The sequence below is a fragment of the Megalops cyprinoides genome, chromosome 8 (assembly GCF_013368585.1).
Source record: "Megalops cyprinoides isolate fMegCyp1 chromosome 8, fMegCyp1.pri, whole genome shotgun sequence".
NCBI lineage: Eukaryota > Metazoa > Chordata > Actinopteri > Elopiformes > Megalopidae > Megalops > Megalops cyprinoides.
The window spans coordinates 29,065,748-29,092,855 of record NC_050590.1 but is presented as its reverse complement, the minus strand read 5'-3'; the positions used below and the strand labels follow the sequence as shown (position 1 = coordinate 29,092,855).

The 27,108-nt window shown below is 43.0% G+C and overlaps 1 protein-coding gene across 1 annotated transcript in view; it reads left to right on the top strand.

Annotated features, from left to right (window-relative positions):
* Window positions 1-26,163, top strand: part of LOC118782160 (ras-related protein R-Ras2) — a 33,834-nt gene extending 7,671 nt beyond the window's left edge. The window contains exons 2-6 of the mRNA XM_036535444.1: window positions 20,484-20,571; window positions 21,809-21,911; window positions 22,817-22,925; window positions 24,210-24,328; window positions 24,737-26,163. Coding sequence (XP_036391337.1) covers window positions 20,484-20,571; window positions 21,809-21,911; window positions 22,817-22,925; window positions 24,210-24,328; window positions 24,737-24,824 — 507 coding nt within the window. The 3' untranslated portion in view covers window positions 24,825-26,163. The remainder of the gene's footprint in view (window positions 1-20,483; window positions 20,572-21,808; window positions 21,912-22,816; window positions 22,926-24,209; window positions 24,329-24,736) is intronic.
* Window positions 26,164-27,108: the final 945 nt, after the last annotated feature.

The window sequence follows — 27,108 nt, the reverse complement described above, 5'->3', positions numbered from 1 at the left end:
AATGTCAGGGTACAATTGAATAAAAGTAGTAATATAAATACAGGTATGTTCCCAACAGTGCAGCAGGAACTGCACTTCCTTGTGTACACCAAAAATAAGCTTAGAATGGTTTATTATGCCTTACCACAATACGTATTCTTCTGTGCTCCAGGGGACCTGCTAATGGTGTTTGGACTGGATTATTGAAGGAGTTTTGAAAACAATGGTTTGCACAGCATGTGTATGCTGTAGATCATCATGTTTTAGCAACCAGGCTAACAAGCTTATAATGAAACTAATGTAGCAGAATCAGAATGACTTTGATCTTACTTATGAGCTACTGCTGTCATGAAACCACTAATATGACCACCTCTTCTGCAGATGAGTCTTTGACAATGCTAACCATATTGGAAAGTACTAATTACCATCTGTTTTCATGATGTTGTTAATATCCCCAAGACTTCATATTCATATACAGGTTACTTCTGAAAGTGCTATAACAATCATGAAGTCGCAATCAAATGGTAATGGTATAGAAAATTGCTTTCCTTTGTTATGGATGAATGTGGTGTTACCATTGCTATCAGCTTAACACTTGATCACCAGTATTTCCATTGTTGCACTTTGCAGTTGTATTATTTTATCAGCCAACATTTCCTGAAGCATTATGTCAGCTAAACTGTGCAGCCTTTGATGGCATAGTATTGCCACCTATTAACAGCAATGTCACTGAACCATGTTTAGAATTTGAATTGGCATAATAGCAAAGCCTTTGTCATGGAAACAAAGTTAGGGAGCTTTTTGGTGAACAACCTGAAAGATTGAGAGAGTGAAAACATGCTGGTCTTGAAGCTGTAGACGATTTCTTCCTGTGCTGTGTTGCTCAGGCATCTCGGCACCCTCCAGGCCAACATGCTTGGTTTTTCAAAGGCCTATGCTTCACTTGAGGTATCCTGTTTACGAGCGCCTGCAACAGGAAGACATTGCGTCTCTCAGAGTCTGTTTGCACCTTTTGTCATTATAAAAGAAAAAAACACTTTCTTTTGTGTTACCTCAGCTCTTTAACATAAACAACACCGAGATGAGAGAGATGCACACATGCACACGCATGCACACACAAAGAAAAGGTGCCTCGCAGAACCCAAATGTCACCCCGACACATCTTTAACGGCTGTTGAGAGAAATAGATTTTGAGGGTCGGTGTTCGAGAGCGTTTTTTTCCATTTGTTTTTCAGTTGTGTGCAGTCAAAACAATCCGTTCTATCTTGGGCATTCGTAAAGAACGCCTTTTTTTCCCAGAGGAGTAAAGCATGCCAAGTTCATGTAACTGTGTTGGGATAATCGCTTCCTGCCTGAATGGGAACACGTAAAATGAAATCTCTGGCCCTGGGCTGGGAGGCATATTGCAGGTTTGGACAAAAGGAACATATGTTGCATATTTCCAGACAAGGAAAAGGGGCATGTGCGGGAAAACAGACTCTGTGATAACCACTGTCTTTTTAATGATCTGCAGAGATGCAAGTGTCAGGCTATCAGAGGAAACAAGAGGGGCTGGCTCTGTCATCTCCTGTGATGGCTCGGCGTAAAAAAGTTGGAATCAGAGGGCCCTTTGGTTACAAGCCCTGTACAGTTATCTCATTGTTTTATTTCTGAACTTCCACAGGTCCTTAAGGAACTGAGGTTGGTTACATTAAGATCTGAAGAATGTTGCCTTATTTCCAAATTGTTTCCTTTATCAGCTGGGGAAAACATTTTGCTGGAGACTAAATACAGTATGATGGCCATCTTCCTGTTTTTTTTTTTTTTTTTTCGGGGGGGGGGGGGTATTTTTTGTTTGTGTTTACTCAGTATAAGGGTGGTTTTCTGTGACAGCTGCTACTGTAATGTCAGCTCCTGTGGTTTTTGAGAATGGGGGAAATTTTTGCTGTGCTGCCTCCAAAGCCAAACAGCCGTTTGAAGTGCGTTAAGGAGATTGGGCTCTCCCATAAATCCATCCTCCTGAGCATGTGGCTTGTTCTCACCAGCATCTGCTGGGCTTCCTGTGGGTGCAGCAGCTGTGGGCAGGTACGGTGCAGGCTCACAAGCACCCTCCACACAGCTGATGAGATGACTTCCATAAGCTTGGCCCTCTGCCCATCAGGTTGCATGTCTGCATGACGCCACTGGCACAGGTAATGCTGCAATACCAGGGAGCCTGCCCGGAGAGATCAGCCAAAATTGATCCGCCTTGTCCCATTCCCTGATCTGCCCCCTAAAACCACCTAACGAAATGTGTTCTGTGTTGAAGTGAAGCTGATGTGCAGATGTAAGGTAGAGAAGGACTCAGACTTGGAAAATGAAGCCAGGTCACCCACCCAATGCTCTGTGTGTGTGTCTCTGTCTCTCTGTCTCTCACACACACACACACACACATATACACATATACACACACACACACACATACACACACAGGCTTTACCCCCTGTTCATGAAGCAATTTAAGGAAAGTCTATTATGGGCAGTTGCACTAACTACTCACAAGCAGGAGGCCACATTTTGAATTACTGGAGCATATGTATTAAGCAATATGTCACTTAAATGCTTCCTTTAGTTGCGTGAGTAGTACCTGATTAGGAGTGGTTCAGTGGTCTGTAGAAATATGCATACAAATGTTTCCCCTCTCTTAAGAAAGCAACAGTAGCTGCACCATTGTTCAAAAAATGCAGTTCCAGTGGAGTTCACTAGGACACATTTGAAAAAAAAAAAAATGAATTGTAACTGGGGAGACACTGTCCTGATTGTTCTTCTTTGGCATTGTTCCTAATTGAGGAAATTCAGTGCTGTCATTTTGTGATGTGAATGCCAGTGTTGATTGTGGTATTTTATTTTGAGGAGGAAGGGGGATGAGGCGAATTAAGATGATCCATCCACCCCCCGTTTGCATTGGTGTGCTCCAGGTATGTCTCAGTTCTCTTATCTGCTGTTGGTATTGCGGGGTTTTTACAGAAACACTGAATAAGTCCCATTTATTGTGTGATGGAAATCTGTCTGGTGGGCATTTGTGGAGCCTACCTCAAATAACCCCCTGTTGTGGCACACCTACAGTTTATAATCACTGTCTTTTGTTGGTGAAAATCTGAATTTGTTAATCTGTCTTAAATGTGACTTTGCTGAGTGACTCATCCTGGCAAATAGAGAGCTACAGCTGTGAACAGGATGGACCGTTCATTGTCTTGTGGTGGCTTATAAGCATCGCTGTCCCTGAATCTATACTTTATTAAAAGGGAAGTATTCCCATTTGTCTAAGCGTGTCTCATGAGTTGAAAGAGGCACTGTTCTTCTGTGAGCTGTCATCAATTATTTACCTCACCGTTTTTGTTTTTTTGCACACATGCATGCCTGCGTGTGTGGACATGTACACACACAGTTGTAACTTGAATCATTTAAAATTCTCTGTAAAAGTAAATAACATGTATTGAGTCCAGTCGGGCTCTTTTCCCGGGTGTGCATGAGAGAGAATGTTCTGCCTCTGAGGGATGCTGTAACCTTCAGTATCCCTGGATAATTTATTTCTCAAGCCCAAACACAGCTTCTATGCAGACAACACTTCTTGACTTCCTTTGTTTGTTGTCATTGGGATGTGCCATGTTCCAGACTGTTTTTTAACATTTTGTGCTCCCAGTGCCCCAGTGTCTGTACACGCAGAGCCAGAATCCGCAGAACAACACATGGTGTGGCCATTGCACTGTACCATACCTGTGCGTTCAGAATTACAGAGACCTGAAGATAGCAGAGGAGATGGCTCCCCAGAGGGCAGTGACCCAGAGATATCCATAACATGCCTGATGCGACAACAAACAAAGCTGCAGCCATGGCACACAGAGCCCGTACGCTCCTGCCCACCGTTTCACTTTAGTTATCTTCACAACCTTCTTTTGTCCTTCTTTAGTAACGGAGATGCAACAGTTGAGATTAAGGAGGTGTTTTTGGTGCACTGCACTCTTTGTGTTTAAAAAGTGATGTCTTAGAAGTGTTGCCACAAAGTCTAGCAACAGTGGGGCTCGTATCTTTCAGTATGACTCAACTTTTTGTATTGTCGAATGATGTTTGTCTGTTAAAAGATGAATTCTTTGGAATAACATAATTATACCAGGGGGGCGAGGAGATAAACAGCTGACATCCTAGAGTAACTTGCCTCTGATTTATGTGTGGTGCTGTGGTAAAAGGTGTTAGTTTTGTTCTGAGTACTTTTTTGTGAACAGTCATCAAGTACTTGCCTGTTATTTCTGAGCCTACAGAATCAGTTCTCTCAATGAGTGATCTTCGTAAATGTGGACATTAAAGAGCCTGTGTGGCCGGATTGTTTGGTGAGTGACTGTATACTGCACCATACACCCAAGAGCATCCCAACAATGTAACTTTTATATTATCAGACTCATGGGAATGCACATGACCTGACCGATGAGCTACAGGTATCTGAAAGTGGACACTGTGTCATACACTTAAATTTTCTTTTTCTTTTCTGGTGCACTCACAAGATCACCCATGTCTTGCAGTGCATGTTTCCATCTTTAAAAGATTACATTTTGTAATTTATTTTTCCCTCAGAAGAGGATACTTCTGCCTGTGTGTCTGTGTGTGCATGAACTTGTGTATGTGCGTGCATGTGCATGTGTGTGCATGCATGCCTGTGTGTCCTGTGACCTGGTCAGCATGCTGTGTATTTTAATGGCTTGACTTCTTCAGCTTTGGGGAGCGCACAAAAATGAGCATACCTGAGCCCGATTTACTGCATCTCATTTAAAGACAAAGTGACATGATATTTAAACTGTGTTACTCCGTAGCAAGCCACACAAAAATTATTTGCTGTATGCACGTGGCACCTTCAGTTACACACAATGATTTCTGCCCAAGTTTGGAAGGCCAATCAGAATGCTCAGTGCACCCCAAGAACTTCACAGATGCAGTCTGGAGGGCCAGGAGAGAGGATTATGGGAAGCCAGCCGTGCGTCTCTCTGATAATCCCCTTTTATTCAGCCTGCTGCAGATGCCTGTTTCAGAATGACGGAGCAAAACTACTGCACCTCACAGTTCTGTTTCGTAAAAAACAAGAAGGGGGTGGAGATGAGTCAAACCCTGGGTCAGCTCACAGCTCTTCACTCTCATCTGCAGAGGTTGTTGTGTCTCTGTTGTGTGTTAAATGCATGCATGGACATGTTAGTGATTTTTTTTTTTGTTGTGTTTTGGGGACTCTCCTCTTGGTATTCACAGTTTTAATTAACCCCCATATTTATCCCACGTTATATCTGTACAAGAAAGGGTGGAATTTGTGAAGGGAGGTGCATTTGAAAGGGAAATGGCTCTTCAGAAAAGGCATGTAAGAATGCCGTCCAGGACACGTCACACTCCTTGGTATGCATCCATCTGCTGTCAGTCAAATGTGCCTCCTGGGCGTCATGTTGTAGGAGTCTGCGGCTGCCCTGCAGCTGCCTGTGGTTAGGTCCCAACAGCTGAACTGATCTGGGATCATTAAAGGGGGACACCTGCTGAGAGACTTCTGAGGGGAGGAGGCTGTCCTAGAGTTGCTCTATGACAGGTGAGGAGATGCAGCTCAATGGTGTCTCCGGTTCTGTTTAGCTCAGCATAACCCAGCGTGAGACCATTCCCTTCTGAGCCTGCTCGGCGAAGGCTGCCCTGAATATGTCTGAAATGTGTCCTGTCCCAGTGAAGGTGAATAAAGGCAAATCTTTCATAGTCACACACATGATTAGCATCCTGATATGGACCTTAAAGGTGACCAAGGGGCTTTCTGTGGGGGGCATACAGTAATATACCTTGCTATTGTAATTTATTGAGTTGGAACTTGAATTTGGTTTTTGGAAGGAACTCAAGTAGGCGTTTGAAAATTAACCAGAGGGAAAGTGAAGCCTTCTTCAGACTGCTTTCTGAAATATGGGTAAGTCCAAGCAAACACTCTACCCAAATTACATTTCCTCAAACAACCACCTCATGTTGTCACTTAACCTGAACAACTTAGAAAACATCTCAGTCTGTGTAAATACACCTCAGTCAGTAAACGTAGAGCCATCTTCAGAAACAGGTCAGATATGTCCAATTTATAGAGTTCTGTCTGAAGGGGGAAAGGAACACACAGCCTGCCTGCTGATTCTGGAATCTCTCTTTAAAGTGTTGTTTTGACAAGATCGCATTAGGCAAGCCATGATTCAATCAGCCCCGCAGTGAGGCCATGGTGTGACTGGGACTGACCATGTATGCAGTGTGCTGTGAGCTCATGCTGATGAAATGGTGTGTGCTGACTGAATATATGTAGATCTTCAGCCCTCCAGAAATTTATCTGGCATTATAAAAAAAGGCTACTTAAATGTCACATGGCAGACAGCATGCTGGTTGTGTCTTTGGGGATGTATGGGTCTCTTTGTCAGTGTCCTTAAGTGCACCGATAGGCTGAGACACATGGCCCTTTTTATTCCAGTTGACTACCATACTATAGGCATCCACCTTTGAACAGGCTTAATTAAAAGACTTAATTAACAGTGTGCTAGCATTATGTAACAGAAATAAGCCTCATTACAAATCTGTGTAGAGTTCAGTATAGGAATTTCTGTTTTTTTCTTCATCATCCACCCTTTCTATTTAGTAGTCATATTTCTATTGAATTCAGAGTGGGTGATGCACAGCAAGGACAGTTTTGTGGAGTACCAATGGAGCTGTGTGGTTGTTTGAGAAAATTGTCTCTGGATTATGATGGGAGACATGTCTGTCTGGTATGACCAGTGCTCAGGCTTAGCCTCATCCTTATTGATTCCTAGCAGTGAAAGGGTAACTCGATCATGAAATGTATTTCCTAGATTCATAATTTAGTTGCTGACGTGTTTACGAGGACAGCCTTCAGAAAGGGAGAGGTTGCCATCCCCTCTGGTGTTATTTATGAGCCAGCCACTCAGTCCAGTAATAACATTTCTGCTGTTGATCCTGCGTGAGACTGCTGGCCTAAAAGGGTAATGGTGCTGCCGGTGCTGTGACTGAAAGGAGAACGCAGGGCCTCCCTCCCTCTGGCAAACAACCTTCTGCCAAGCTGACGGCTTGGAACCAATACCAGCCAGTCCTGCAAGGCAAATCTGCGGAGGATTAATGTTCGCGGTCAGTCGGACAATCTTGCAGGACCTCTTACTGGAAGTACAGCCGGAGGTCACTGAGCATGCAAGAGAGCTGCACGCAGAAATGGCCAGGCTCACGCTACCTGGTCCGTCGGTTTTCATTTACAGTAGGGTCAGCTCCTTCCACATTCCATTCCTTTAACGAAGGCCATACTGAAAGCTGTGACCTGTGACCTTGTGCAACTTTATAAATGTGTTCCAGTATTGTATGTGACATTGCCAGGTTACATCTGATCTGAGTTTCTGACAGATAATAATCATGTTTTGTTTAAGTAATGTATTGAATTTTACTTTCATTATGTACAGTGCTGTAAGACTTCTGACATCCTCTTCTCTGACCGCAATTGTTAAGTTCTTCTTTTAAAATGCAGGAAGGCTGAACGATACCCAAGTAAAACCTCTTAAGTTTCACATTCACTATCACTAGTAGGAAATATGAAGGTCAATCAGGGATATTTATTCTTTACCTTTTCTATTTTTGCACATTTTTTGACATAGTGCCTTGCCATGTTTAGGGACCTACTTCATTTTACAGAATTGTGCTGTGATGTTCTGTCTTTATTTGTATTGTACAATAATAAGCTTGTGAGCTAGTCTCTGATCATACAGCGAGAGGAGACTGAGACATTGAGTTTGGTGTCAGACAAAAGATTGATGTGCTGTGCAGCCCATCTTCTATTTTTGCATTCAGCAAGCCTGATACCAACACACTTTCAACCTATTGTGCCTTTGTTACAAAACCATGAAGTGCTCCAGAAGTAGCTTAGAAATACCAACACTACCACAATGGACAGGCTTACCAGAAACTGAATGGGGTGGTGGAGCCGGAGCGTGTCATGTGACCAGTCAGGTCACTGGGGGTGAACCAGGTTTTGTTTTTGTCAATCTTCACTGACTTTGATGTGGGTCTCTCTAGAATTTTCTGCTGCAATTTTCTTGATCAGAAATCTATTTTCTAATATGAGGAAGAGCTGGTGTGGCTATACACTTCTGGTGTGTGGATTGTTGCTGCAAGTGCATTGCACACTGCACTGGACACACATCTGTCCTGCAGTTATGTGACAGTATTGTCTTGACAGTAAAAGAGCAATGTGAAAAACAGTGCATTGGTTGTGTTCGCTCTGTTTTTTGCCAAACCACATTTGGCAATGACTGAGCACTGAAAGTGTAAGAATGTCAGCAGGTCACCAAAAATGGTCACTACTTGTGCTGTATTGACCAGAAAGCATACCCAGATATTCCTCACAAACACACAGATCAACTTAAATCAGGCCACCTAATCATAGGTGCATAAGTCTGTGATTTCAGCCTGTACCACCTCCTTCAGCCATCACTGCCACTCTCATTCTTCTTCCTGTAGGCTTATCAGTCAGTTCGCATTACCTGTGACTGCCATGTTAAACAAATTCAAAAAGGCTTCTGTCAATGGATGGTCATCTGTAAGTTTTTTAATATGTTTTTAACAGTGGCTGGCCTGTTGACCAACCTCAGTCTGAGTTCAGGAACTGTACCTTCAGCTCGCACTGGGAAGCAGGGAAGGTAGGCAGAAGTGCGGCCTCATAAGAGAAGAGGTGGTCGAAATGAGAACTCTTTCCCCATTCTCTTTGCAATTCACAGAACCCCTGCTCACAGCAGGGGGCCCAGACACAAATGGGGGCTGAAGGTCAGCTCCATCAGCAGGCAGGGCACTTTAAGCTCGAAGGGTCTTTCATCGCAACTCTGTGGTGATGCCACCCAAGTGACTTCAAAAAGAGTAAGGGTCACATGCACAGAGTGATCTATAGCAGAGTGATCGAAACCTTCAAGTCAACTGGACTGGGTGGCACTTTGTCAATGTGGACTGTCTCCACCCCTTTCCCATATTGGTGAAAAGATGGCAGCACAAATTGTATGATACAGGGTGCTCCTGGGCTATGATATAGAGATAAAAGCACTTGACCCCAGACTTTATGGGCCAGTGTTGCCCTGCTGTCCTGACCTGTCCTCTGCACTATGCAGAGGGTCATTTGTGAGGTGTCCACTGATGATGGAAGGCCAGCAGGTGTATTCTCAGAATTCCTTACATGGGGTCAATCAGAGAAACAGTCTGCTGAGTAGTTTATGAACAGAAACGTAATAACACCGTAACAGACAGGGGCCTTTAGGGCTGGGCAGCTTCCATAAAAATGGTACATTTCACTTGTCAGCTTAAAGGTGGACACAGATTAGGGCCGATGTTCAGGGCCAGAGTGACAGGAGCCCTGCTGTGGAGCTGCAGGAGCAGGTGCTGTCTCGCTGGTGGTCCTCGGCTACTGGCTATTCCCAGCAGATCCTGGGCCAATGAGGACTGAGACAGAGATACAACCCACCAGAGAGGACACAGGTAACTGTAAAGTGGCACTCCAGATGAGGTCAATATCTTTTTATCCAGCCAAAGTCAGCTTAATAAGGCAGAGCTAGGCACTGTTGAGAACAGTGAGACGTGCCTTGACACAGTTACCCCTGTCTTAAACAGTACAGGTCTGCTTATTCTCACTGTCTCACTGGCAGTGGTCTGCACATAAAGACTGGGTCTTGCACTGTATTAAATAATGAGGTAATGAAAACAGCCATACATTATACTTGTGATGCATGATGGGAGTTTTAGGACTTGGCTCAGGCATATTGAAATGTTGTAGGTAAATTGAATGAGGTGTCTGAGCATTCCTGTGGTGGGGGCCTTGTCCTGGCCTCTCTGTGGATTGTTGGTGAAGCCTCTCTAGTTTGGAGGGGGGCCAAGCCATCGATTTTTCTGCCAAGGAGGATGCAGTGAAAGGCGGCAGTTGTGGAGGGATGATTTAATCAGGTCCCCTCCCGTGATGACTCAAGCCCTCACAACGTGTTGGCAAGTCTCCTCTAAATCATCAGTTAGCCGCCGGGACATCTGTGCACGACAGGGTGAGATGTTGTCACCCTGCTGCCAAATTTTGGGTGCCCTGTTAAAAATGTGAATGTTGAACAGTCGCTGTCACTCTTCTGTTAATATGCTCTGTGTAATTATTTATGGGAAACACCGCCAATGTGTATTATGAAGGAGGGAGAGGCTTCCTGTCATAATGTCCCAATCAGTGATCTGCATTGAAAGCAAGCAAGCAAGGCATTGCCATAGCAGGACTTAAGATTATCAGTACTTAATGATTATTATTATATTATATGAACTGAAAAGCCCAATATTTGGAAATTACACTTATAGAATAATTTGAACACTTTTTTGTACATTCTCAGGGTCTGTTTCAAGGGACAGCCTTCTTGTTGGCTCCTTCTCCTTGCTCCTAAGGCAGCTCCCCAGTAATCAGAATGTGCCTCTCCTCCTGCTTTTGCATGATGTCATGAGAAAGGTGGCCGTTTCCCCAGGAAATGGAAGTCTTTTGTACACAGCGGCAGAGAATGTAAATCTAAGACCCAAGTCCCAAGTAAAATCAGCACACACATGGAAGCGGAGCAGATATCTCCCCAGAGAGAAAGGGCAGCCCTGTACTCCCATCTGCTTCATGTTAACCCCCTAATCATGTCTATTTGTGCGCACCTTTGCTCGAGTGCACATTGCTGCCAAAACCCCAGCTAGTGGTGCAGGTTAACTTGGTCAAAGAGCGAGACAGGAAGTTGAGGGGAGCTGTGTTCACAGCTGCCCCAGATGAAGCTCTCATTGTTTACAGATGTTTATTTAGAGTCAGATTCATGGCTGGCTTTCAAGGGTTCCCATTTAGGTTTAATAGGAATGGTGGTATGTGTGACTGAAGAGTCTGGAACATTGGCACGTTAATCTGTACAAGGACATTGTGTGCTTTATGCAACATTATTGGGGGACTTCGGCCTGACATGGAGTGATCAAGACAGAGAGCAAGAACACATTTGCCCTCCATTTCCCTCCTCATGTGATTCTGAATGGTGGCTACATCAACTGTCCTGGGACAGTGGCTGCTGTTGAGAAATGATTGATCACCTGAGGGGCCTTGACTAAAGGACTGTATGCCGTGTGTGTGTGTGTGTGTGTATGTGTGTGTATGTGTGTGTATGTATGTGTATGTATGTGTGTGTATGCGTGTGTATGCGTGTGTATGTGTGTGTATGTGTGTGTGGTGTGTGTGTGTGTATGCATGCATGTTAGCGTGTATCTACTGTGTGTTTATACATATATGTTTGTATGGGTGTTGCTTTTCTAATGAGCTGAGCAGTGAGGTCATCAGCTTGCAAGGACCGAGAAATGTATGTTGCTCATCTTCCAGGAAGGCCCATACCTTCCAGTGCAGCTTTAGCCACTTAGACAACTCTGCCAGGCTGATTCCTGCACACAGGTTCCTCTCAGCTGTTTGGTCATCTTGATGTGCTGGGAAGCCGAATGGATTTCAGGGAGACTCAAATCCCCAGAGGCATGAAAGGCTTTTTTGCCTATAACAGGCAGCAACATTGAGTTGGTCTGCAGAGGATGGTCACGTTATGTGATTGATGTTGTGCACACTGAATGGCAATGGATAGATTATTGCCAGATATCTTTCAATTAGACAGAGATACGACTATATGATGGAAAGGCTCCATGACAGTATCATGAGGTGAATGATCTTTTCTGTCTAAATCTGGATTTACTTACTGACTTCTGTTTTTGTCTCAGGTTGTACTTATCCAAAAACAAAAGTTACAGTGAAGTGGGGTAGGGGGGGTTCCTGTGTGGAGAATGGAGGTTGTGTGGGGGATCTGTATGGTGCAGTGGCTTTTCTCTGTGGGGGTGGATGGGGAGGTTTGGGATGAGGGGTAGATGTGTGAACCCAGAGTCAGTGAGATCAGATGGAACATCAGGCCCAAATTAAAGTGGCTACACCTGGATTTAACCAGCCTGAAAGATGGTGCCATACACTTGTTGCTTAAATAGCTTTCCAACCTTTGTACCACAGCACTGTTCCCTTTTCTGCAGCTCTTGGGCTTGGCTCTACCTGCAGTGTGTTTGTCACCCTTTGTGCAAGTTGTTTAGGATGAATTTATCAAGCTACTATTTTTCTGCATTTCTTTGTTAAAGAAACACCTACTGCCTTGATCTTAAAGTCAAGGTCTGTCTGGGGTCAAAAAATTATGAATGGGTGGCAGTTATGTATAAGTGTTAAGGCCTATTTACAATGGATTTCTGTGCACCTACTTATTTTAATCTCTGGGCCAGGCACGTGATTTTGTGTTACATTAAGGTTGTTTGTTGGACCTATACAGGTATTTCAAAGCCATTACAGGCAATTTAAATTACGTTGTTTTGTTTTTTTTTTTTTACTGTTAGTTGTGCATGTTGTTTTTTGTGCATTTAATTGTACATCACAACCGTTCACATCATCTAACATCATACACAGATCATTGGGATTGTGATTTCAGGTTTAAAAGATTGTAGACAGAACTTGCAGGCAGTGTTTATTGTGAGGAAGTGGGTGCATCGTGCATGTGTGATGTTCATTGCATGCCTACATGCGCCCTTGTTTTCCCTTTGTGAAAAACAGCCATGTGCCAGCAGTTGTAATTGAGGCTTCCATTGTTTGATTGTCTTTTAAGCCTCAGAATATTCATGAATAGCAAGCAACAGGCAAGTTATTTTGTAGCTTCAGCCTGCAGTTACACAGCATACTGTTTAAGCAAATGAAAAAAAAAAAAGAATTTGAATTGAAAACAAGGCTAAAGTTGAAGGAAAGCTGTAGAAGCTAGAAAGCTTAGCTCCCTGATTATAAAGAGGTCCTGGTGGGTGGAGTGGGAATATCCCCTCTGTGACATCATAATTGCCCAGAAGGCCCAACTGGGCAGGCTGCCTTGTGTGTGGGTGGAGCTTCCTTCCTCTGGTCATGAGTGGTGGGAGAGCCGTCTACCTCAGAGCCTCAGGGTGGGCCCTTTCCTCTCCCACCGTCCAAGGCCTGCGGCCCACATACTTCATCCCACTGACCTCAGCTTTGTGGCAGCTGTGAAGTGCACATGCACCTCATGGAAACTGTTGCTAAGGCATATAATGTAAGCGCAGCAGTAGAAAACACCCTGACACCAAAGTCTTTTATTAAGAGAATGGGTGCAACCAAGGCCTGTCTCACAAGAGGAAGGATGTCTCAGACTCTGGAGCGGCGTTCCTCACATCTCCGTCTTGGAGAGACATAAAGCACAGGTTTTGTAGCTCTGTTGCTTACATCCTCAGCTTCTCAAGAGCAAGGAGAACTTAGCCAGGCAAGCAGCTGACTGACACAGATATATGAAGGTTACTTTTGTTATCCAAAATGGAAACCGATGTGGGATTGTAACTTAAGGTCCCTGCTTGTTAGGGCTGAGAGCTTCTCAGTGTGGTTGCAAAGACATTGTGTATAGTGGCTGTTAGAAAGCAGCCCCACCAGCAAACAGTGCTGTTGGTGCTAATATTAGGCTGAGGGTCAGTGCTCTGCCCTGCCAAGGGGAGCATTCATAGCAGGGGGATGGAGGGGAAGGGGCATGGGCACAATCCAGCCCCCTGCAGGCTGCACACAGGCTGTCTGGATGGATCTGTGCCCTCAGAGGCCTGCTGCCCATGCCTGTGCCTGTCCTTCCTCCTGCTCCTCCTCCACCTCACATTTTGGGTAGTGATGTCACTGAGAACGTGGCAGCTGCCCGCCGGGTCAAGGATGTCACGGCAGGCTACTGTGTGGGTCGTTTCACAGCTCATCAGAGCTGAGATCCAAATTGGCGTGCCAGCCCCACTGTGTCATATGCTTCTGAAAGCCCCCCTACTGTTCCTGGAATTTATTGTTTTGTGATTGGCTCATTTTAACAGTAAAAGGCCATGCAGTGGTGTGGAGCAGTGGCTCATGATCAGACTGCTTAAAGTTCATGCCCTGGGGGGGCGGGGGGGGGGACTGCTGTTTTGCTGTTGCCTGAGCTCTGTTAATGAGGTGGTGGAAGGTTGTTTCACAACACTGGGTCCAGGACAGACAGAGGATGTGCAGCAAAGAAAGGGGAGACAGGTATGGAGGGGGGCAGCCAGGAATCGTAAAGTTGCAGAATAAGAGTGACCTCTTACGACCATGAGCACTTTTTGATTGTCACAATTGTAGTCACTGCTTTTCTTTCTCAGCTACTTCTCGTTAGGGGTGCAACGAATAATACTAAAATTGATGACCAAATTAGTTGCCAATGAATTGTTGATTAGTTGGTGACATCATCGCATGTGTTTTTTGTGCTGACTCGGAATGCTCAGACATGTAGCCTGAGCTACGTTGCTTTACTGGAGTGAACAATACAGATCGCAAAAAACCTTCACGACCAAAGACCTCAAAAGTTTGGCAGCATTTCACTCTTAACCCTTTCGCATGTAACTTATTTTATGCTATGTAGCGCGCGTGTTACGTTATATGGTTTGTTATGTTTTCATTAGCGTTATTAAGCTTCTCACAGTTTTCACCACCACATTTGCTATATTTTTTAATGTTAAATAGCTGTTTCCTCAAAGCTAAAATTAACTAGAATTTTTACAATCTTGTGTTCTAATTGCAGCGGTGCTAGCATATGCGCTAAACGGCTAATCACACCGGTGTGACCATACACACGAAAGGGTTAACTCTGCCAAGAAGGTTGTGAACTGCAACTTTTGCAAACCTGACCTTGTCTGGCATGGAAGCACATCAGTTATGCTCGAGCATCTGATGAGGTGGCACGTTTGCTCTCTGAATGATGAAGACTTGTCTCGTTAAGTTAGTTAGCTAGCTAGCATAGCTAATGTTAATGTTACAAGCCATGTTACTTCACGTTATGAGCTGTAACATTTTCTATTTTGAAATACATTTTCTCTTGACCAGTAAATTATTAATGACGTCGAACATACAGTGTAGCAAATAATAACCTATTATTCACAACGATCCTATTCACAGTCCAAATGTACCCTAACTTTACAATGTTAAACCAGAGCCCGTCTGCTATTTATAAATTTTCTGCTTAAATTTTGCATCATTGTCATGGCAACGTTTATGGCTGGTGATAGTGTTGCTGCCGAGTGTACAAGTTTAGAGAACACCGGAGACTTTGATACTTTCTAAATTGCAAAAGATTTCTACAACTCGTGTCTATGCGTGTGTGCCCAATGGTGGTTGCATTCAAATTAATTTGAACAAGTTATGGGTTTGTTGGATCTCGTAGTGCTACCATGGATGGCTTTCTTCAAAGGAACCAGTACTCCCCAGCAAGCAACTGCCCTCACTGAATTAGTCCTAGTAACCATTCAAAGATTAAAAGACGTATTTTTGAATGAAGTTCGCATCTTTATTAGGGGCCAAGCACCAAAGGTGCTAGGCACCTATTGTAATTGTTAGAATTTTTCACTATTATTATACTTTCTCCTATGGGAGTCTATGGCAGCCCATAGAACCCCTTGGTGGATTTTTATGAAATGTGGGAAATTGATAGAGGACAGTCAAAAGTATCCAGGCCTCAAATTTGGGGGCAATCCATCCATCTCTGTAGCGCTACCAACAGGCCAAACTTCAAGGTACATTTTTGCTTATAACTTTTGAACCGCTTGTCCTAGAGTTGTGATCTTTTTTCCCCTTTTCCCCTTTTCCTTTTTTCCCTTGGGTCATGACAATTCGAATGTACCCATTGGTGTTAAAGTCCGCCATATTGGATTTTCCACCATTTTGAATTTTTCGAAAAACGTACTTTTGCGAACTAGTCCTAGGCCGTTGATCCTATCACCACCAAATTTGGTAATTATCATCTACAGATGGGTGTGACCAAAAGTTATTCAAAGAATGTTGCTAGGGCAAACGATGTGGCCACTGTCGTCCAATGAATTTCCATGCCGAAGACACCAAAACAGGAAATGAGCCATATGTCAGCAATTCTTGGTTGCAGTCACGCCAAAATTGGTATACTTTATTGGCAGGGGGAATATTGGGTACCCACCAGGTTTCATGAAATTTGGCCATATGGGGGCGCTATACCAGAAAAACAGAAAAAAAAATTCAAATGCCTATAGCTTTGGAACTAAAGCAGATGTTTCAACCAAATTTCTTGTGTATCATCACAGTGAAGGACTCTAGGTGGGAAAAGATGAAACCTGTGTGTCGGCCATTTTGTTTTTCAGCCATCTTGGTATTATCATTTTTTCAATGGTTTTCTATGAGCGCCATAGAAGCCCTAGATGGATGTAAAGCACAGTCCAAGGTATCCAGGCACCAAATTTGGAGTCAGTCCATCAATCCCTGTAGCACCACCAACAGGCCAAATTTCAGAATACATTTTTGCTTATTACATTTGAACCGTTTGTCCTATAGTTGTGATCCTTATTTCCGCTGAATCCCTGGGTCATGATGAATTGAATAGACTCATCCACTGTAATGGATTTTTCAGTTCATATTTTCAGTTTTTCAAAAAACCTAGTTTTGCGAACTAGTCCTAGACCATTGATCCTATCACCACCAAATATGGTCCGTATCATCTACAGAGGGTTCTGACCAAAAGTTTTTCAAAGAATTTTGCTAGGGCAAACAATACAGCTGCTGTCGTCCAATGAAATTCCATGCCGAAGACACTAAAACAGGAAGTGAGTCATATCTCAGCAATGCTTTGTTGGAGTGATGCCAAACTTGGTACACTTTGTTGGTATTAGCAACACTGGGTATGCACCAAGTTTCATGAATTTTGGCACTATACCATTAAAAATCATTAAAAATACCCATTACTTTGGCAGAAAAGCAGATATCTCAACTAAATTTCTTGTGCTTCATCAAAGTTAAGGATCCTATCTGGGAACTTATGAAACCTCCACATCAGCCATTTTGTGTTTCATCCATCTTTGATTTTGTCAAAAACACATTTAACCACCTCCTCCCAGAGTTATGGCACAATGAGGTTTTGTGTATTACCTCTTTGGACCATTGTCTTTAACAATTGTTAAAGGATAGTTGCCAGGTTGAACAATGTGGCCGCAGTGTACCCACAAATTCACCCGTGAAGTGGCCATAAAGGAAGAGTGGCCATATTTCTGCAATGCTTTTGTTCATTGGCATAAACGTCGATACACATGCTTACAATTAGGACTGGGTGCCACACAGCAAGTTTAGTGAAATTTGGCCACTTTGGGGTGCTATACTGAAAAACAGTTAAACACCCATGTGTTCATGTACTTAGATTTTAATGACAATTTGTTCTAATGGACATGACAAGGCACAGACCACACAAAGAAAAGCATATATTGTTGTATATACAGTTTTTTGTAGGTCATTACATTATTACATATCAGGTCCTACCTGGAAAATGAACACATAGTTCAATGTCCAAATGGCATGGCTGCTAAGATACAATCAGTTTGTAGCACTTAAAGTAGGCACATCTCCTGCACCTTTTGACGTATTGCCACAACTAATACACTAATTACTGTTGAAAAAACACTTGGACTTTCCATATTGGCCTGAATGTTAGACAGCGTTTTTTTTCTACTTCAGAAATTGCATCTGAAAAGTGGGGTTGTCTTACATGGGAGGACTAGACTTTTTAATATCATTATACATTAAGAACTGCAGATGGCACAATTTATCTGAGATTGTTGAGTGGTATTAGAAGTCCCAGTAGACTAGTTTATTTTTATTTTTATCTAAATGTGGTAATTTCATCTAACAGATGTAGAAAGTATATCAGAGTACCTTGTTTTATTCAGTGTATTTTATTAAATTGGTTTCAGATTAAGATTTCCTTTATTGTCATTTTATCATGCACTTGCGTACAATCAAGAATGAAATGCGGTTTCTCCTGTATCAACAGTGTATATAAATTACAAAGAGAATTAAAACAACATATATTCATAAACAGTACACTCAGTTTTGTAAACATTTGGAGGGGAATAGCAGCATGTACTGTCAATAAATGATTTTTTTTTTGTCTGTACAAAAAGTGCCAGGTGCAGCATGAAATGGATTGCACTAGTGGAGAATAGTGTCTGTCTGGTCCTATGGGGGGATTAACGGTTCAGTGGGGGGTCAGTCCAAACACATTCAGGTAATGTCAGTTGGACATGCCATATTGCCCATAGGTGTGAGTGTGAGTTTCAATGTGTCTGTTCACCCTGTGATGGATTGGTGTCTTGGTCAGGGGTTGTTCTCATTAGTTGTCCACCTGGTGGCCCTGAGGTGCTTGGCCCCTTCATTTCTGCTTGCAGCTATATTTGTCTTTATTGTTAATTAGCATATGCCTAAAACAACCTTAAGCTAAACTTAAAAGCCGATGGATAAATAAGAGCCATTGAGTAGCCTAATTGTACGATTCATAATCCGAATAGTCAATTATTCGTTTCAATAATCGATAGATTATTCGACTATCAAAATAGTCATTAGTTACAGCCCTACTTCTCATATATTTCCATATTGAATGAGCCCTCCTTCTGTCACAGTCCCTTTAATATTCTCAACAGCCTCTGCTCAGCAATGGGGAAATCAGCAGTGTTCATTGGGCAGTCTTCATTCAATCTGAGTGATGGGAGGCACCCTAGGTATTTGCTGGTGTTTGCTGTGTAAATAAGCAGCTCTTTCTGTGCCATTCTGCACAGAAGCATGCACCATAGTGAACCTAGCTAACACAATATTGTCTTCTTGAAGACTGTTGCTTCCTCATTTGTTTGTGAATTTTCAACTTTTGCCAAAACTGGCAAGTTTGCTTCCACTTCAAGTACAGAGCAATTCAAAAAGCCTCTTGTAACAGTTGATTCCATGGGCACTGTCAGCGAGACATGGTGTGGTGATTTTGTTGGTAAGAAAAGAGAAAGTGCACAAACAGGTCAGTGAGGACCATACACTAAATGTGACACAGCAGCCAATGAGTATTCTCCACCAATATAGCATAGACATGCAATGAGGTGAACAGTGGATGTGATGGGGTGGTCCATAGATGGGCCCCGCCCATACTGTATAAAAAGGCAGAGCGGGTTAGAGCAAGTGCTCTAACAGCTCTAACAGTGTGGTCCCCAGGTAGAACCAGCCTACCGTGCTGCATAAATGTGCAAGATAGTGGGCTGTGTGTGTGGGTCTGCTGATGAATAATTGAACAGTGATGAGTGGAAGTGATGGAGGCCCACATGTGCTGCATACAGAGTGAGAGAGAGTGAGAGAGAGAGAGAGACGCTTGCTCGGCCCCTGCATTACTCTCTGCATCAGCACTCTAACGGAGAAAGCCACCATACGCTGATCTCAGTACATCAGGCATGTGCGTGATGGGAAAAGTGGCGTAGTGGTGTTCCAGGGGCTGATATGCAATCTACCACAAAGCTTTTAGTCTGTTTTAAAAAAAGAAAAAAATGGTAACAGATTAAAGGCAACATTATGTTTCATTATGTATCCTAACTTATTTTGTAAAATTAGGACAAAATGGAATAAAAATGAAAATGTTTTGTGCAGGTTGTTAGGCTGACTTAATTTGTTTTTGCTGTTGTGTAACATTTTAGGCAATATTGTAGCTGAAAGCTTTGTAGCACAGCAGATTGGATCAGCCCCTTAACTTCCCTGTTCCCTTATCCAAAGCGACCTCATCAAATGCTGATTCTTAGTTGATAATGTGTGAATGTCTGGGTTGCACATAGAGCTTGCTGTGTAAATAAACATCCCTCCATCATTCAAGCAGGTCCCAAAGGCTGGGGGTAGGTTCAGAAATGATGTGAGAAAATGTGAAAAATGCTGTATGTTTTGAAGTTTACTTTGTCAGCTCCATGCTGGAAAGTTTATGCTATCCATAAAAACTCTTTTCACATGCGGACAGAAGGGAAGTTGATCAACATTCTTTGGGCGTAATTAGTGTAATTGTTGGAACGAACTTGATACAGATGCAACGCCAACATGGAAGCTCTGTTTGGACTGTAAACGCGCAGGCTTACCTTGGTGCCGAAAAACGGTTGCCGCTGTGAAGCTGCACATATCGCTTGGTTGTGTAAGCCCTTATTTATGTCACTTTTCAAAAGAAATACGATTTATTGTGAGTACCCTCTGCACTTCGCCGAGGGGGTTGTGGTAGAAGAGCTCATCTGCAGAGCTTCTGAAAAATTCACACGCCCGATTCTGTCTCTCAGAGTAACTGTGTTTTTGCTGAGACCTGTCTCCTGTGCACTACCTGTGCACTACCTTCACTTCATGTTCTCCGAAGCACTCATGCACATTATGACCACTTTTCAACAATTTGTATTAAACAATCACCATTCGTCAGTCTCAGGTACCTCTGTGTGTTTACCTCTGCAAGAGTGAGAGTAAAAATCCTGTCCCTTGATGTGCCCGATATGCACAAAGAACAGTTATGGCACAGGTGCACGACCTGAGATTTGTGTTCATGCCAACAGGCTAGTTAGGTGCTCATGTTGATTTCTCCCCTTTCCAGTCTTACTTTGTCACCGATTATGACCCCACGATTGAAGACTCCTACACAAAGCAGTGTGTCATCGACGAGAGAGCTGCCCGCCTAGACAGTGAGTACAGCTGCAACATGAACACCAATGTGTAACACATTTCACATCAACAGCTGCTTCTGTATTCAAGCAAGTGGCGGAGATCTGAAAGTCAAAAAACAGTTTAAAGAAATATCTGTGGCCAGCTGGCAGGCTGCGTGCCAGTGCCATAAATTAGCATTTGTATTTTGGTAATTACTTACTTCTTTCATAAGTGTACTACAGACCCCAAAGAATAAAGCATATGTCAAGCCAAATTGGAAAGGAAGGCTGTAAACAGTGCAGAGTTTATGAAGTTGTAAAAACTATATTTTGCTAATTTTTGTAAGAAGTTTGGGTCAGTTTGATATGACCTGTGCTGAAAAGGGAAAACTTGTAAAAACTAGTAAGTATGTAGTTTCTCACCTTACAGTACGATAGGTGTGCATATTGAAAAGCAAGCAACCTTGCCTCTGAATTTCAGCTTTATAGTGCATTGATGTCAGGACTTGGACATTCCCCCTCTCTCACATGTGAAGTTTGAATGCTCACTTGATTTCCTCCTGACACAACTGGCTTTGTTCTGATCCCCTGCACAAGTCATCAAAGTATGGGCATGTTTATCCTGTAATATTTAGTCCTGATGTATTTTTTCCTGAAATGTTGATAAAATTCTTAAAATGTTAGTTTAAACTAAATGTTCTCCAGCATTCTGCATTCCTTCTGTTCCCAGGATGAAGCTGTGTTGCCCTTTTTGTTTGTTAGTGCAAGTTAGTACACTGCAAAAATGAATGTAAATTTAAATTCTGCATAGTTAGACCTAAACCATCTTAGCATACAGTAGACTAGAGCGCAACTAAGCATTTGTCTGTTTTTATGTTTTTATGTGATTGGGACTGGTTTTGAAAGTCTGAGTAGCAGCCACACAATTTGCAAAGATAATTCACTTCAAGCCACTGAGAGAGGGAAAGGTGGAGCAATGCATTCTGGGCTTTGAATGACTGCTAGACAGCCTGAAGTAGCACATGAATCAAATAAAATGACTCCAAGTTTGCTTTTGGTCTTAGTTATTGAAACAAATGAAGAGCTTTTTAGTATGGATACTGACTATAGTAAACTTTAATATATGACACCATATAATATTTTCAATGTATTGTGAAGTTCCTCTTTAATCAGTGGTCCATTATAAGGCAGACTGGCTTACTGGCTGTGCTCTGGCTGTGCTTGGTCAGGCCTGCTCTGTGATTGATTAGCGTGGCTTCCCATGTGTGTGTGCCAGTCTTGGATACAGCAGGACAGGAAGAGTTTGGAGCCATGAGAGAACAATACATGAGGACGGGGGAGGGATTCCTGCTGGTATTCTCTGTCACCGACAGAGGAAGGTGAGAGCAACTCTCCAGCCACATGCCACTCACTCAGTCTGACTCTTTCGCTCTCTCTCTCTCTTTCTCTCTCTCACCCCTTGTCAGTCTTTCTTTCCTCCTCTTGTTCTCTTGCTTGTCTGTTGTCTCTGACTTTCAACATTAAGCAAACCTGGAGCAACTTTCCAGTCCAAAACAGCCCCTTTATGCTGGGATATGCTGACTGAGCTGGTGTCCAAGTGGGCTGCAAGTCCCAGTGGTCTCCCTTGTGTGTGTCAAGTAGTGCTGGCCCTTTCAATTGTGTGAAGTGAAGTGAAGTGTGTGTGTGTGTGTGTGTGTGTGTGTGTGTGTGTGTGCGTGCGTGCGTGCACATTCCAGAGGTTTAGATCCTCCCAGAGTTTAGATGTTTCATTTTCACCTCGGAGCAGATTTGCTGAGCCGTGGCTAGGCTGTGAGCCCACCTTTGGTTGCAGCCTTATTTCCATGAAGATGAGAACATTTTATGCTGTCTGAGGGCTTTTGTAATTTGTACTTCTGAGTTGATGCTCAACATCGATGCTTAAACACTTCCAGGGAGTGGGAGGCAATTGGGAAGAGTTCCAGCTCTAACCCTGCTGTCACAACACTGCTGAAACATTTTAGTGATGTAATTGCATTAGAGCAAGAGTCCCAGCATCACCTGCAGCTGTCTGTGGCTGGGAGGAAATCCTGTCAACATTTTCCCCAGCACTTATTGAGGTGTAGCACTGCATGGATTGTAATAGAGTGCAGTTGTTAACAGAACACTGTGTGTTAATGCTTAATTTGCTAGAAAACCAGGGGGGAGCATTACAGGTGATTCAACATTGATATTGGATTGGTATAATCTAATTAAAGATGGGACTGACTGGCTCAGCCACTGTTCTGCCATTCCTTTCATTTAACAGTTTTGAGGAAATCTACAAATTCCAAAGACAGATCCTCAGAGTAAAGGACCGTGATGAGTTTCCTATGATCCTCGTGGGCAACAAGGCAGACCTGGAGTTGCAGAGACAGGTGGGCCTGACAGCTCCCCTCAACCACCACCAAAGTGCAGCAGGGATCCATTCAGCCAACTACACTGGCAACTTCCAAACCACATCTTGATGGCTCTAATCGTCACTTCCTTAAAGTGTACCACAGCTAAATGTAACCCTGTCGCTTTGGCAGATGTGGATATTATTGATATCATTTGTGTGGAAACTGAGAAATGAGTTGTGATCTTCCGTTGAGGTTAGTGTTGAGGATGGAGGGAAGAAGGCCAAACTGGAGAGGCTAAAAAATCAAGGAGTGTGCATTTTCATTAGACAGTTGGAAAAATGATTGAAGTAAATTTGCACATGACAACATTTTCCAGGGGGTGGGAGATAGAAGTGTAGCTGTGGTGGCTGCTTTCTATGGCAACGCAAGCACAGGCAGCAGCTCACTCAAAGACAGCTCAAGGCTGCCACCCTGTGGCAGGGAAAAGGTAGCCAGCATAACCAGCTGAGCTCCTCTGCAGTGCAGAAGGCATTGACATTCTCTCAGTCTATGTGCTGATTTTTGTTTTCCTAAACTGTAACTATTAATTCACCTTGATTTAAGAGTTAAATTAATGCTGGGCTGATTGTCTAACAATTACCTGATTATCTTTTATCTGAGTCAATGTGACAACATTATTACAGGTGGTCTTTACAATTGCATTGACCTGTAGAGTATCATCACTTATGCTGACCACTTACAGTGTTGAATCAGTCAAATATTTATCTGCATTGATCATCTCTGAAGCAGGTATTCTTACTAATTTTCACAGTTCAGTACTTTGTAAATAGTAGATAGCAATACCAGACATTAAAACTTAAGAACTAGGTAATTGCCCCATAATGGACCCTGCAGTTACTGGTTGTATCAGCCTTAATACGGCTGTTGACAGGAACTACAGAGGGATTAGTATTCAGTGGGGTTCATTTTTAGTATCAGAAAAAGACATTTTGGGTGTATGTGCATTAAAATACCTGTGGCACTACAATGACACAGGGCTCCCCTGTGTAGCAGAATCTTTGACTACACATTATATAAGCTAGCAGTTATAGAATGTAAAGCACCCTGTAGTATCATGCTGAGCAGCATAGTATAGCTCTGCCTCCACAACCTGAAGCTTATGTCTTTTCTTGTCCAGCAGAGGGCAGCAAAGCCCAATACTGTAGACTGCTCAGCATCAAGGAGAAAATTGGAGCTCAGGTGTGCATCTCCTGTTTCTAGCAACGTAAAGGTTTCTCTTGAAACGGGTAGAACTGGGTTGCATTTCTTGTCTCCCTCCAGGTGACTCAAGAGGAGGGGCAGCAGCTGGCCAGACAGCTGAAGGTAACCTACATGGAGGCCTCTGCTAAAATCCGTATGAACGTAGACCAAGCCTTTCACGAACTTGTCAGAGTAATAAGGTGAGAGGAATGCAGAGAGGGGTGTAAACAGAACACACTTAAACTTCACTGTCTGTTTGGAACACACATCTCCTACACATAGGGACATGCTGTCATTGTTTTTCAGCAAGAGTCATTTGCATGTTTTCTCTCAGCACAAGAGCTGTTTATTATGTATTGTGTGGCCCCAACAGGTGTCATTTGCTTTTACATTTTGTCCTTTGACTACATACTGACTTAAAAAGCAAAGTTACATAATGTCAGTCCACAGCTGAAGAAGTATCTGTGCACCACACAGTGGTGCAGTAACCAGTGAAACTGAGTAAAGGTGAAATAAAGCATTAAGATATTACTAACGCATATTACTTGCTAAAGCATTTTCACCATCATCTCTTCTAACACCTATACTTTTGTGACTGGCTTTTCCAGAAAGTTCCAAGAGCAGGAATGCCCGCCCTCACCAGAGCCCACGCGCAAAGAGAAAGACAAGAGTGGCTGCCATTGTGTGATTGTCTGAGCGAGGGGCCTCTCTCGCTTTCACTTTGCACCAAGCTGCTGTCACCATTTCCCGCCCCCAGCCTTCTGACATCACATCCTGTGTGGATCAGCGCCACCTTCTACACCTGCATTACTTAAAGCTTTGGCCTTGGTGACAGCCCCTGACTGGAGACACCAGCCCTGGAGGCCCATGTTGACCGAAGTGCAAAATGACAGACATGGAAAATCCACTCAACATTCACAAAGAAACATCATTCATTTACGCTCAAAGAAGCCTCTCAACACTAAACGCTGCTTCTTAAACCTAAACAATTCCAGTTTTGTATCTTGAAGAACCTCTTTTGCCTCATAGTGACATTTGTACTTTTGACAAAATGGCAACAGCAACAACAAAAATATCTGGAATGTTGATTTAAAAAGAAAAAAAGTTGTAGCTACAGGAATTTCAGCCTTATGGAGTGAGGTGTTCTAATCAAGCTTCATGTACTTCGTGCCATATCCGTTTTTACTTTCATGTGCTGATCAACTACTGTACATAAGTAAAAATTTGTTGTGATTTTCAAAGTGCATTTCTAATGAGTTCAATTGCCATAATACAGTGAGGTTGAATCTGAAGGATGGATAAACATGGTTTGACATTCAGACACACAATTATGTGCAAGTATATATGACTGCAAATAGCCAAAAAGTGATTTTAAAAAGTCTGATTCTCTTCTAGGGAGAGGTGATCATTATTTGCTGTCGCTGGATGCTTCAGTTGTTTTGGTGCCTAAATACAGTCTGTTTTTACGTGATTTACAAGGACTCACAGAATGACCTGGCAGCAAATCGGTCCTATGAAATCAATCAGCATGACTATACATGATGTTAACTAGATAGTCTAACTTTGTACCTCTCTCTGTCTCCACTTTTGTAGACACTCAGGTCGACTGATCTAAAAAGGAAAAAGCTGCCTCGTTCAGAGTGAATTGGCCCTTTGGTTCCATTCTAGGTACCTCACCAATAGTGTTAATGGCGGAACGCCAGGCCCACGAATGATGCTCACTGTCAGGCCTTAATTTTTTTAATCGATCCTGTTCTGTCGTTTGTTTTTATATGTTATCTTTACAGTGTTCTTTCTGTGGGCAAGTGCTGTGGTCACTGTCAATGCTAATACAGAAAGCAGATTAATGCCATGCACTGGAGTGTTGGTCAGCTAACTCCACAATCCACATCCCTTTAAAGCAGCCTGGGGGCTCTGTGCTGCAAACATACCATAAATATTTGCTGACTCAAAAGCTTCATCTACTTAGACACAGTGTCTACGGTTCTTTGGTCTTGAGTGTGCTCATGAAGAGTGGCTCCATAGCGCTCGCTCACTCTGCGAAGGGGGGGGGGGGAGGGGGGGGGGAATTGGCCCATTCTCTCCTGATGACTTATCCATTCAGTTCGCATCACTATAAAGAGATTTAAACATCTGTTTTGTCCTACTTTTTGATGTGACTATTTAACAGAACTATTGTAGTTTTTTTGTTTGTTTTATCTTCATGTAATATAAGAAGAAATGGAAACAATCCATTGATGGAGATTATTAAATGTTTTTTGCTACATACTTTTATACATTATTTTTTTATTAACACTAGTTGACAAGTATTTTTATATGTTTGTAAGCCAATCCGCATGCACAACTGTGTATGAAAGGAGGAGTGTTTCATTCTGTCAGAGTCCAACTGAAAGGGCTGTAGGCCTGCATGGTTGAACTGTGATCAAGAACATTTCCCGCGGTCAGGAGCTGGCCATCCCTTCATCTGGGAAGGTGTCCGGCTTACCCACATCGCAAAGCATAGTTGAAAGCATCTTAGCTTGGCTGGTTTTTTCAGTGCCATTTTTTCACATTATACCTCAACCCCCATAAAGCTTCCGGTGCTATAATAAAACAAGGATTAAGTCAATGGAAGCAATTACTGATTTATTTTTTAATGCAATACATATTATTTCCCTTTTTATTTTGGAGATTTCTGGGTGAGCTGGTTGGTGGGATTGTCTTCATTTTGTCCTCAGATATGGAATCAGTAATAAGGAAGCGGGTACCTGGTTTTGGCACTTAAAGTGCTGATGATGATCTGTAAGGATCAGGAAGGGTCCACAGCTTCCATGTAATGAAGATCAGCTGAGGAAGAATTGTGATGTCCAGCAAATGCTGGTGTTTCTCTCCCTGCTTGAGTTATAAAGTGTGACTACTATTTCAATTAACCACTTTTCTCCTCAGTGTGGCTTCCAAGAAGCAGGGTTTGGAGGAGTTGTTGATGAAGGCCAGCTGTGCT